The sequence below is a fragment of the Polyodon spathula genome, chromosome 1 (genome assembly GCF_017654505.1).
Source record: "Polyodon spathula isolate WHYD16114869_AA chromosome 1, ASM1765450v1, whole genome shotgun sequence".
NCBI lineage: Eukaryota > Metazoa > Chordata > Actinopteri > Acipenseriformes > Polyodontidae > Polyodon > Polyodon spathula.
The window spans coordinates 30,613,359-30,625,444 of record NC_054534.1 but is presented as its reverse complement, the minus strand read 5'-3'; the positions used below and the strand labels follow the sequence as shown (position 1 = coordinate 30,625,444).

Genomic DNA, 12,086 nt, shown 5'->3' with positions numbered 1-12,086 from the left:
GGTGAGGGAAGTGATACCAGCAGGCATTCATCCTCTGCTGGTGGAAAGGGACCCAGCAGGCATTCACCCTCTGCTGGTGGGGTTAGCGGAGGCAGAGACAGCTCCTGCTGCTCTGCTCCTGGCGGTGGAGGTGGCGGAGGCACAGGCAGCTTCTGCTGCTCTGCTCCTGGCAGTGGAGGTGGCGGAGGCACAGGCAGCTCCTGCTTCTCTGCTCCTGGTAGTGGAAGCGGTGGTGGGGGGAGCTACGTGTAGTCTCCAGGCGACGGAGGTGGGAGGGGCGTGTAGTCTCCTGGCGATGGAGGTGGGAGGGGCGTGTAGTCTCCTGGCGATGGAGGTGGGAGCGACGTGTAGTCTGCCCTTCTGTCAGGGGACTGATGCGGCTCTCCCTCTCTTGCAGGGGACTGATGCGGCTCTCCCTCTTGGGGTGAAACCAGCAGGTATTCTTCTTCTGCTGGTGGAAGTGGAAACAGCAGGCATTCTTCCTGTGCTGGTGGAGGTGGAAACAGCAGACATTCTCCCTCTGCTGGTGGAGATGGAAACAGCAGGCATTCTCCCTCTGCTGGAGGAGGTGGAAACAGCAGGCATTCTCTCTCTGTTGGTGGAGATGGAAACAGCAGGCATTCTCCCTCTGCTGGAGGAGGTGGAAACAGCAGGCATTCTCTCTCTGCTGGTGGAGACGTGGGCTGTGGACGCCTGTGCTCCTTGCTTCTGGGCATTGGGTGCTCAGGCTCCTCCCATTCAGGCGTAGGACGTTCGGGCTCCTCATCCTCTGGCTCCTGCTCTGGGCAGTCCTCGTCCTCATGCCCATAGGCAATGCACAGGTTGCACCACCTTGCCTCCTTCTGCTTCCTCCTCACCTTTTCCCCTCTCTGCCTCTTTCTCCTCGCCTTCCTCTCCTGGGCCGGTTCCTCCTCTCCCTCTTGGTAGGGGCAGCACACCATCGGGTGCCCGAACTCCCCACAGGCAAGGCACCAGCCTTGGTCCTCTAGACTGAGGAGATCCTCCAGATCCTGGCAGCCATCTCTCCAGCTCCAGCCTTCCGTTTCTTTATTATTATTTCTTTATTATTTCTTTTTTTATTTATTCATTTATTCCAAAAAAAATGTGGTCCCTGCTCCTGGTTCTGACACCACATGTCACAAATACAGCCGGAGTGGGGGACGTCAAACCAGAAACAGAAACCCGGAAATAAACAAAGAGAGAGGTGGAGTTTGGTGGAGCTGAGCAAATGGTTTCGCTCAGCATTTAATAGTGCACAAACAGACAGAAAATAAACGGTTGTAACAAACAAAAACCCCAAGTGGGTGAAAACATGCAGCTTTTATACAGCTGTACTGAGACTCGATTGCTAATCAATCATTTAATTGGAGTCGCGGTACAACTGCACTTGAATTAATAAAGTGCAATTCCCCATGCTCACATATTATTACGTTTTACTTGCATGTGAAGTCCTGTACCATCCTCGTGCCTAAATACAAATATACATTTTAAACACTAGTGTTACACAGACCCGTTTATATCCCGTGTACCAATGACTATACACCAACATTAACACAGAACATATAACACAAAATACACTCAGGGGCGGGCACTTTGCCACAACATCTTAATTCCTTCAATTCTTAAGGGATTTGACAGGATAGAGAGATCACATTTCTCTATCATTGTGACAGAGATCGATTGACGCTTGGTGTTAGATCTCCCTTCCGACCTGAGAGGGTACTAGATAAAGGGAGCAGAATACCCTGGACTAAAAGGCATAAGACTTTATTCCACTAGGTAGGTGGTAGTTGGCCACGTAGAAAAGGGACCGAGCTACGGTACCGAACTCAAAGACCCTAATGGGAAACGGTGTAGCATCCTGCGATTGGAGAAGCGGATGCGCTCGTTAACCAAGGGGTCATGAGCGAGGGTATAAAATAAGGATGTAGCAAAGTAATCTGTTCCTTTGTAAATAGTTAGAAAAACAACCTAAAAGGAGTCCCTGCATTTAAAAGAAACCTGTTAGTCTGTCTTGAAAACCTTGTTTGTTTTGTCTGTGATTTGCACCTGCACCTGTTCATAATTGTCTGTGATTTGTACCTGCACTGCACTCACCTGTATCTACTCACCACTTTGCCACAACCATTTAAAACACCTCCTAGGTCCATAATATTATAGAGCAAGGCAACCTTTTTATTTTATCTTGATACTGTATACACTTTATAATAATTCATTTTAAAAGGGTCACTACTGTTCTGTTTTTTCTTTTCAAAATAGATTTATTATGACTTCCAATTATTTTTTGCCCCAGAGAAATAGACAAAAAACTAATCATGAAAAGCATGATTCTGCAGCTGTTCCCTCCTTGGAACATACCACTCTGAGGGTTAAGAGGGTGAAAATTGATAATTTATTAAAAAACACAAATAAAACAAGTTTTGCACTCTTGTAAGCTTGCCAAAGTAGACAAAGATAAAACTGAATGAACTTTGCCCAAAGTCCAAGTTGGAAAAACAAGTGGTGTATAAATAGTAGAGAGCAGCAGTAGGGTGTTTATTGAGAGGACTGAGGACAGAGGGAAAGAGCTGAAGAACTACAGGGAATGTAAGCCATGTATTATAAACAGTTTTTTTATGTATTTTCCAGTTTGAGTGTTATTGTAATATGTGTAGTTTCTTAAACAAGAAGTAAGCATGTACAAGCTTTCTATAGCTTATAAAAACAACATTTCCAAAGTGCTTGGATCTGCTTTAATCACGTTAATACAAGTGTCCAAAATATAATTTATGTACAAGCTCAAAAAGCATGTATGAGTCACATTCTGAACCTTGCATTTCTGGCATTTTAAGTCCAGTACCAGGAACAATTTAGCTTAGATCTTGTAAAGTACACTCTTTTTGTATTGAGTAAGTCTTAAGTTTTCATTCCCAGTAGTTCTTTAATAACTAGCTTGGATTGTTTCCATGAATTACCATGACTATGTATCCCCAGCTCTTCCTGCCAAGGTGCTTTGCTATTTATGTTTTTTTCAGCTTTGGTGGGACAAGGGGAGAGCAGGGGGTATTGTTTACTAACAAATTCTGTTATGTTAGAAATGTTACATAATCATATTTAGTTGGGTTTGTATTTAGATCAGCGAATGCTAGTTTGTCTTTTATATAATCAATTTAAAGCTGCATTTATGTTTCATGAGGTAGCCAACAAATGGAGAACTAATTGTTCAAAATAACAACTAACACTAACTATATATATATATATATATATATATATATATATATATATATATATATATATATATATATATATATATATATATAGTTGTATACACACACACACACACACACACACACACACACTGTTTGCAAAACACTGCAGAAAATCTGTTAAACCCTGCAGATCTATGCTTTCAAAGCCTTTACTCCAGGCTTTAATTAACTCCTATTTTTTGGATGGAGAAAAACACCTGTTAATAAGCTACAACCAAACAACTGGGTAATACTGGGTCAATTGCAACGAACTGAAAGCTGCGTACTAACTTGGGGTGATCCCGTGGTTAGTACGCAGCTCCGTACTAAACTTGTATTCAAGTTAAAAAGTTAAATAACTGTTGCTGCCCTCTAGAGGATACAAAGTACAAGACAAAGTTAGGTCAACTCTAACCCTTTCTGTAGACTAACGATTTATAGTATCGTACTAAGTGGAACAAATGTGAAAAAACTCAAAATGTACTGACAACTTTTGTTACCCCCACACTGATCAAAACGCTTCCACAGCGAAAAAATAATCTAACGGCAAAATATTACAATTACGGTTGAAAGGAATTATTACAAATATCATGAAATAATTTAGAACATATTTAAAGCCGTACAGTAATAATTTATTACACACGTGGAACAAAATTGCAATATTTAATATATGAGTATGTTTGTAATGGGGTATTGGTCAGGATTGGTAGGTGACGCAACACAACAATATAGATACACTCGTACGGCGTCGCGGCTCTTTAGCGGATCGGCACTATAGGTGCTGGGATCAATTTCTGCCTGTGCAATGCATTTTCATTTTTTTTTTAATATTTAAAATAAATAAAATATTGTATTCAATGTTTAGACTACATACAACACCAAACAGTTTGTCAGGGGGGGGGGGGGGGGGGGGGGGGGGGGGGTCCATTTTGATAATAAATAAATAAACAAAAAAAATAAAAATAAAAACCTTAAGGTGCAATTCAGTATTTGTTGTGCGTAAATAATATAGCCTTTCAAGTTTAAAACTTAAGCATGAATAAATCAAAATAAGTAAAATAATTAAGATGTTTAGGTTTCGTAAAAATAAAAAAAATAAAAAAAAACTTTTACGAAAAACCACACTTTTAAATTATCATTTGTACCAATCGCTCAGATTTTGAGCCCCGGTCCTCTTCAGTTCCTGTTTGGAAGCACACCAAAACAAACCACAATCCTTAGTACCGTACTAGAGCTGGAGAACAGCTAATCCCAAACTTTGTTCCACTTCTTTTTTTCTGTGAAATTGGTGTTAAATTACTACGCAGCTGGGGATGATCCCGAGATGGTATGCAACTTAGTACGCAGCTCTGTACTAACTCTGCAAGTTCGTTGCAATTGACCCATTAGGTCTGTTTCTCATTTGGTAACATTAACATGCATGTTTTGCACTTAATGTAGTTAATTTAAGACTAGAATAAATGCCTTTTACAATATGGACCATTAACTCTTAGCAAGGTACATTTCCTATCAGCTTTTAAAAAGATCTCTCTTCACCTGTCGTGTGGTTTGTAGCTGAAATCCATTGCAGCGATGTGGACAGGGCTGAGCCTGGTCCTGGCCCTCTCCCTTCTGCCCGGTAGCAGGCCAGAGAGTGAAGCCGAAGGCAGACGCTGTAAGAAGCCCCCAGAATGGACCATTGGAGAGGAGAACCCTATGCAGGAGTCACTGGGACAAGTGACAGTGGTGGCACTCCTCCAGGCTACCTGTTCTTTCTGTTTGGTGCAGGCATCCAGGTAACTACATTATGTATATCCCACCAGAAAACTAAAAGTCACTAGCCTGTGTAGCGAGTCCTACTATGCAGGTTCTACTCTGGTCTACTGTAGCACTTTTTTTGACTGAAGCTCTGCATCATGTAATTTTTTTGTTTTAGGCGATCAGCCACTGCACCCTCAGGACACAGAATTGGGATGAGTTTTTGAACAGTTTTTTATACTGGGAGAATCAAAAAAAAAATAAAGACAATAATGAAGATGCACTCAATGTTCTCTTGTCAGGGAGAAGCCATTTTGGGAAAGAGAAAGAAGTGCCATTCCCCCTGGTACCTTGCTAGCTTTGATTCCCGATATGCACTTGGTTATCTTCTCAGTACATTTTAATCTGTACATAAGAGCGAGACAAAACTAAAACGAATTTTAAAACAACTATGTGTTGCTGAATTTATATACATGCTGAACTTCAGTGAGATTTATAAACTACAGCCTTGGTTCTGCTACACCTGCTTGGAATTAGGGTTTAAAATTCCTAACACCAGTAATTGGAGTGGACCAGTGGACCAGTAATTGCAGGGATAAGTCTAGAGCCAATATAAGCACCTCCTAGTGCTTGTATTCAAGGTTAAGTTTATAAACAGCTTTCTATCCTTTGTATACCTACGAAAGTGTAAGCAATAAGGTGGCTTCTTTTTTTGGGGGGGAGGGAGCAGGTAAAATTTGATTTTAAAGTTCTGTTTATCATCTACCTACTTGTAGAAACTATTTCGATATATCCAAAACTTTTAGCTAACTGCTAAAAAGAAAAGGAAGGGGATTTATATACCACATTCCTACTGCAAAATATATTTTAAAAAAATCCTGTGAAATGGGGCAATACCTCACTGGTGTTGATTTATCGTTTTTTTTTTTTTTTTTGTGGTTTTTTGCTTTTCTTGTGCTTCCCAGATTAGATGACCTGCGTCTGAAGTTAGAGCAGCGGGGCCTGAACAACATATCCTACATGATTGTGAATTCCCAGGATCACGAGTCTCGTCATCTGTATCCCCTCCTCCGGAAAAAGGTTTCTGTGAATATCCCTGTGTATAATCAAGATAACCTCCAGGAAGATGTCTGGAAACTCCTGGCTGGTGATAAAGATGACTTCCTCATCTATGACAGGTTTGTATGTCCCATCTTTTTCTTCAGCATTGTGCATTATATCACCTGGATGCAAATTCTTGGCAACTCTTATTTTGTTGGGGAAAAAAAAAAAAATTGTTGTTGGAGGCAAACATTTAGTAAAGCGATGTACAAAAACTAAATGGTCTGGGTGGATTCACAAAGCTTTTACATTCATTCTTCCTTAGCTCAGTTAGCAATTCTAGAGTGTAGGGAAGGATGTCAACATCAATTATGGGTAAATAAATTGATCTCGTTATTTTGTTTCAGATGTGGCCGTCTGACTTCCCACCTTGGTCTGCCTTATTCATTACTTACCTTTCCATATGTGGAGCAATCAATCACACAAGCATACTGCAGTAGCGTCTGTGGAAACTGTTCATTTGAGGTAATGTTGTCTCACTATAGACCAGTTCTCAAGCAAAACAAGTAAAAATCACAACCTCAAAAAAAATGACAAACGTTATGCTGAAATAAAAATGTCCTTATAATCAGTGGCAGTAGTAAACATAAAGTTACCTGTTCATCAGTCATTAGTAAATGTAAAAAGTAACCTGAACACTTTGGGTACATGCATTGTTGCTGTCTGGCAAACACCAGCAGTAACCAGAATAAGTGCTGCAAGCTTTCTTTTTTAAAATGTAGTGTTATTTCAAAATAAATTAATCATAATAGCTTTTTTCACTTTTATACACAATCAATGTTATGTTTAATTATTTTTCCTAAACTTTATTTAAACTGTAAATAATAATAATAATAATAATAATAATAATAATAATAATAATTTTTTTTTTATAGAGCCCTGAAGATTTAACAGTGTGTAACAACACTGTGATGGCAACAGAGAAGCCAGAAGAGGCCACTGAAAATCCTGGCAGACACCACAGCCATTGCCACGAGCACAGCCAGGGCCACAGTGACTCCCACGGCACAAACCTTGGCAGACAGCATGGCCACCACCATAGGCAGAGTCACCAAACACAAAGATTCTCCCACAATCACAGGGGTCAGCAAAAAAAACTGCCTGAAGGTATCTCCCAGCAGGAGGTTGTGGACATCCCTTTTTTTCTGCAGAGACCTTGAAAGAAAGAGCTAGCCACATGAAAAAAACAATACATTGATGTTTCAATAAATCTTTTTTTTTTAATTGTAAGTGGTCTGTATCATTTTTCTATTATACTTTTTATAGGTAATATTTTCTATTCTTTAAAGATATCTAAGAATTGGGGTTTGGAAATAATGGAAAATGGTCTATAGCTGATTTTGTTTTCTAAATGTCTTGGATTAAAACCGTCTGCGTTTCAGGCGAGAATCATGAGGGCTACTGAGGTGTTGCTCCAGCTCTTTGATCGTTCTGCGCAAGGCTTCACTCTCTCTGTTCTTCTCATCTTGCAGAAACTGCAGTTTCTGTAAAATAAAAAATAAACTGTAACTGCTGCCTTTTCAATAGTCATCAATTAATTACAACTTGCATATCTGATATTGAGCTCCTGAGCTTTTGTGGGGAGTTGCTGTAAAGAAGGAACATAATTGCACATTCTTAATTGTGGAATAAAATGGGGTAAAATAATGTACCCTCGAAAGTAAAAAAATAAATAAATAAAACTTACCCTTTTGAAAATGTTCTGTGCTAAGATGGAGGAATCTTGATGCTGGACTTTCACTGAGGTGCTCTGAATTCTTACCAGCTTTGCATTAAACTGAATAGCAAAGTAAAAGGAAATAACTGTATTAATCAGCATTCAAACAAAGTAAGTTCAATACTACTTTAAAGCAAACAGAGGCGTAAAAAACGGTCTCTAATTTGCAACACTGTACTAGTGGGGGTCGTCCGACCAGAAACAGGAAAATAAACAAAGAGAGAGGTGGAGTTTGGTGGAGCTGAGCGAATGGTCTCGCTCAGCATTTAATGAATGAACAGACAGACAGAAAATAAACGGTTGTAACTAACAAAAACAGGACACTGCACATTCGCCAAAATAAACAGACAAACAAAACCGACTAAACAAAACACGGTGAGAGGATATTTAACTACGACTATTATTATTATTATTATTATTATTATTATTATTATTATTACTATTATTATTACCTCAAACAAAACGGACTAACACTAAACAAAACACGGTGAGCTTCTATTTTACTTATTACTGTTACAATTACCTCTGTCTCCAATCCCGTTCTCCACTCACCTAACACACAACCTCGAGTGGGTAAAAACATGCAGCTTTTATGCAGCTGTACTGAGACTCGATTGCTAATCAATCATTCAATTGGAGTCTCGATACAACTGCAGGTGAATTAATAAAGTGCAATTCCCCGTGCTCACATATTATTACTTTTTACTTGCACGTGAAGTGCTGTGCAATCCTCGTGCCTAAATACAAATATACATTTGAAACACTCGTGTTACAGAGACCCGTTTATATCCCGTGTACCAATGACTATACACCAACATTAAAACACAACACATAACACAAAATACACACAGGGGCTGGCACTTTGCCACACACCTCCATTTGAAGTTTAATTATTTCACTCTGTTTCTCCCTTTCTTGATCCTTCAGCTGCTTTTTCACTGCCTGAATTTCAGCCTCTTTTGTCACAACGGCATCTTTCAACTCTGTTTCTTTCATCTCAGCTGTTAAAAATGATGTGCAGAAGAGCTTTAGCAATTTTGCTTGGACTGCAGTGTGTCTTACTTTCTCTGTCAGAATATATACAGTATTTCTTGTTAATTGTGAAAGAGTAAAACACATCCAACCTAACAAAAGGACCATGAATAAGACACTTGGTTGTCTAAGATGTCAAAACAACAGGTAAACTATTGTAGCATCTGCTAATGTTTTACAAGCATCATGTGTGTCCATCGGTAAGTACTTTTACTAATTATTGATATTAAATAACATTCAGGAAACCAACCTACATTTTCTTCTCATGTCACATTGAACCTCAGCAAGCTCAGTTTTATGTTCCTGCTGCATGGCCTTCATCTCCATCATTATTCTCTCAACATGACATGTATGCTCCTGTGTTCAGAGCATACATTGAAATTGAATTGTTGTATAAGCTTTTATTATAGCATTAGAGACATGCATACACAAACAGTATATTGAAAACATTTGCAAAATAGTTCTTCCGGTTTAAGTCTAGGTAATAATTTCCTGGTATAAATAACAGCACCTCCAAGCTAACTGTACTAAAATCTCACCCTCTCTGTGCCCCTCACACATCACTTAACACATTCTTTATCTCTTACATACTCGTTCTACAGTTAGAAAGAGTATGTAAGAGATGTCTATACTTCCATACAAGTTAATACATTTTCTTTTTAGTATTTCATTTTAATCTTTATACTAGCGGATCATATAAAAAATGTGTACTCCTTTTCTCATATACCCATTATTATTAATCAGTGTGATCCAAGCACATCCAAGTTATGATTTGATAGACTTACTGTATACTTAACTATTAACAAAAACCTAACCAATATTCTACTAAATTAGAGAACATTTTAGTTGAGAGATAAACGTGTGATAATACCCAAATACCACAAACTGTACAAATTTAGAAGCATTGCTTCTGTCAAGACCTTTAGATTTAAAACACACTACAAAAAAGAATTCTGAACAAAAATGTAACATAACTGATAAAATAGTAATAAAACCTTTGTATTTCTGATAGTGCTGTAGACTCAAATAAAAAGCACACTTGTTTGTAACCTTACTTTAAGGGAATACTGTATATACTCTGAATCTTTATAAGATTTATTAGTATGTATTTATAATATATTTCTTCTCACATTACATGTGTTCTTAATCATCATCAATTCATATTTCTGAGCTGATGAATGTGTTGCATGTTTAACAAGTTACCCACAAATTTAAACTTGAAGCAATATCTGATTAACCCTGGGCAAGGTGAATTTATGTAATGCGGCCAAGTGACCACTATGTTAGGGTTGCACTAGGGGTGTGCACCAGTAAGTTCTTCCCCACAGTCGGTTTGGTGACTTCCAATAGATCAGCTAATTTAAAAAACCCACACATTTATAGTTCAATGTATGGAATTTTAAATAAAAAGAAAACTGCACCTGCTCCTTAATTTTATTTTTTTCTTCATAAGTACGAGTGTTCTTCTTTAACTTTTCATTTTCATCTACAAAAAAAAAAAAGAATTTTAAGTGCCAACATAGATTATAACATGTATTACTATTTAGCAGTAACAATTCTACCCCGTATCCCCCATTAACTGTGTTGAATATCTTTGGGTTCTTTGTTTGTATTTTATCTTTGAATTTAGAGTATGCAGCTAGCTCAAAAACAACACTACAGACAAAGACTTGCTGCTGCTTCTTGGCACCTCAGCAGTTCAAGTGTTGTAGTACAAACTCACTCCAGTGGTCTGGCTGCAATGTGACCTACAGCGATGGTGCCAGAATAACACTCTTTGTCTACTGATTTGTATTTTAAATATGTACATATCCTCCTGAATTAAAAAGTAAATAAAAAATGTAAAAAGAACTAGAAACATTACTAAAACATTTTCAGCACAATAAAAGTGGGGTCCGGTAATTATTGCACAATTAATAGATTTTACTGCCATTTGTTTGCCTACAATCGCTGGGAGGTGGTTGTCACACTGCATAAAAACACGACCAATGAAAATGTTTTATTTACATTAACTAGTTTATTTTTCAGACTTTTACTAACAAAAAGAAGAAAAAAAATCGTTATATTCCCAACCTCACCTCGTAAGTCAAACTGGGTTTGTATTGTTTCCTGAAGTCCTTTTATTGTTGCCCGAAGAGTAGCACATTCTGAAATGAAAACAGTAAAACTGTGTACTGATTTATTCTATACAGTTTTACAAGAGAAGGTATTCTCTTAGCAAGCGGCTGAGCTTTTGTTTGGTATGCCTGGTCTTTGGTAGATTTTATTTTCCTCCTGAATTCTATAAATACAAAATGACCATATTGTAAAAGTGTATTCTCCAGCCTTTAGAACTTGAGAATGTTTAGGAGACTTTGAATGACAGTACTTACTTACAGGTACTACATGTATATTGTACTTTTATTGTTGTTAATGTCAGTTATTTTAGTATATAAAAAATGAATAAACATGCAATTTAACAATCCTTTATTTATGTAGGCCTCCTTGTTTCCAATTAGGAATTCAAGCCCATGCAGGACAAACCACTCCTAAATATAAGCTATTCAGTCTCCACATGTTAGTTCAAACAATAGGCATGTATACTACAGGTTTGTTTAGACAGAAATTCTCAGCGTGGGCATAGTTAGCTACTATGGAGAATGTCCACTTTTTTTTCCTGCTGTTGATTACTATTTTGTCACGTACCTTCCTTTATGCAAGTCTCTTTAGTTTGGCCCAACTTCAGCAGCCTGCTGGCTTCATCTAGTTTTATGTCCAATATATTGTTATTTCCTTGAAGTTCTGTTATTTTCTGCATAAAAATAAAGCAAGTGACTGGAAGTAGTTAATCTTTATGTCGTAGAATGTCGGGCAATTGGGTTTTCGCAAATTAAAAAATCTCTTGATTATTTTTTATTCTTAAAATTAAACTTTAAACTTAATTTAGGCTATTTTCCTCAACCCTACCTGCTCTAACAAGGAGAAATCTTCAATAACTTTGTCAAGGCTTACTGCTTTCACCCTCTTCATTGTGAATGTATTTTTCACTATGTGTCTTCAACTATGTTTTGTAATGCTTTGGAAAGGCCAAAACTACAGGTAGTGTAGCCAGCCAGGTTAAATAAATCGTGGCCACAGCACGACGTCACAGTCCGAGGATATTCATAACACTCTCCGTTTCTTATATATTCCTTTATTTATGTACGTGTATTTATGTTCTATTCCACGTACCCAGTCTTACTTTACACATTGTTTCCAGTACTTTGGTCGTTTACAATTTGTCTTGAGCGACA

The 12,086-nt window shown here is 38.0% G+C and overlaps 2 protein-coding genes across 2 annotated transcripts; one reads left to right on the top strand and one right to left on the bottom strand.

Moving 5' to 3' along the window:
* The first annotated feature begins 2,505 nt into the window (after positions 1–2,505).
* On the top strand, positions 2,506–7,289 carry LOC121317137 (selenoprotein P-like). The gene is made up of 5 exons (XM_041252774.1): positions 2,506–2,586; positions 4,782–5,002; positions 5,930–6,142; positions 6,413–6,530; positions 6,941–7,289. Exons 2-5 carry the CDS (start codon positions 4,800–4,802, stop codon positions 7,223–7,225), a joined length of 819 nt encoding a protein of 272 aa, XP_041108708.1. The 5' UTR covers positions 2,506–2,586; positions 4,782–4,799; the 3' UTR covers positions 7,226–7,289.
* Positions 7,290–7,392: 103 nt separating this feature from the next.
* On the bottom strand, positions 7,393–11,823 carry LOC121318477 (coiled-coil domain-containing protein 152-like). Its single transcript, XM_041255234.1, has 7 exons — positions 11,761–11,823; positions 11,500–11,605; positions 10,888–10,961; positions 9,069–9,171; positions 8,656–8,783; positions 7,753–7,842; positions 7,393–7,549 (listed from the first exon to the last, which is right to left on the bottom strand). The coding sequence occupies exons 1-7, from the start codon at positions 11,821–11,823 to the stop codon at positions 7,427–7,429; spliced, it is 687 nt and encodes a 228-aa protein (XP_041111168.1). The 3' UTR covers positions 7,393–7,426.
* Between the last annotated feature and the right edge of the window lie 263 nt (positions 11,824–12,086).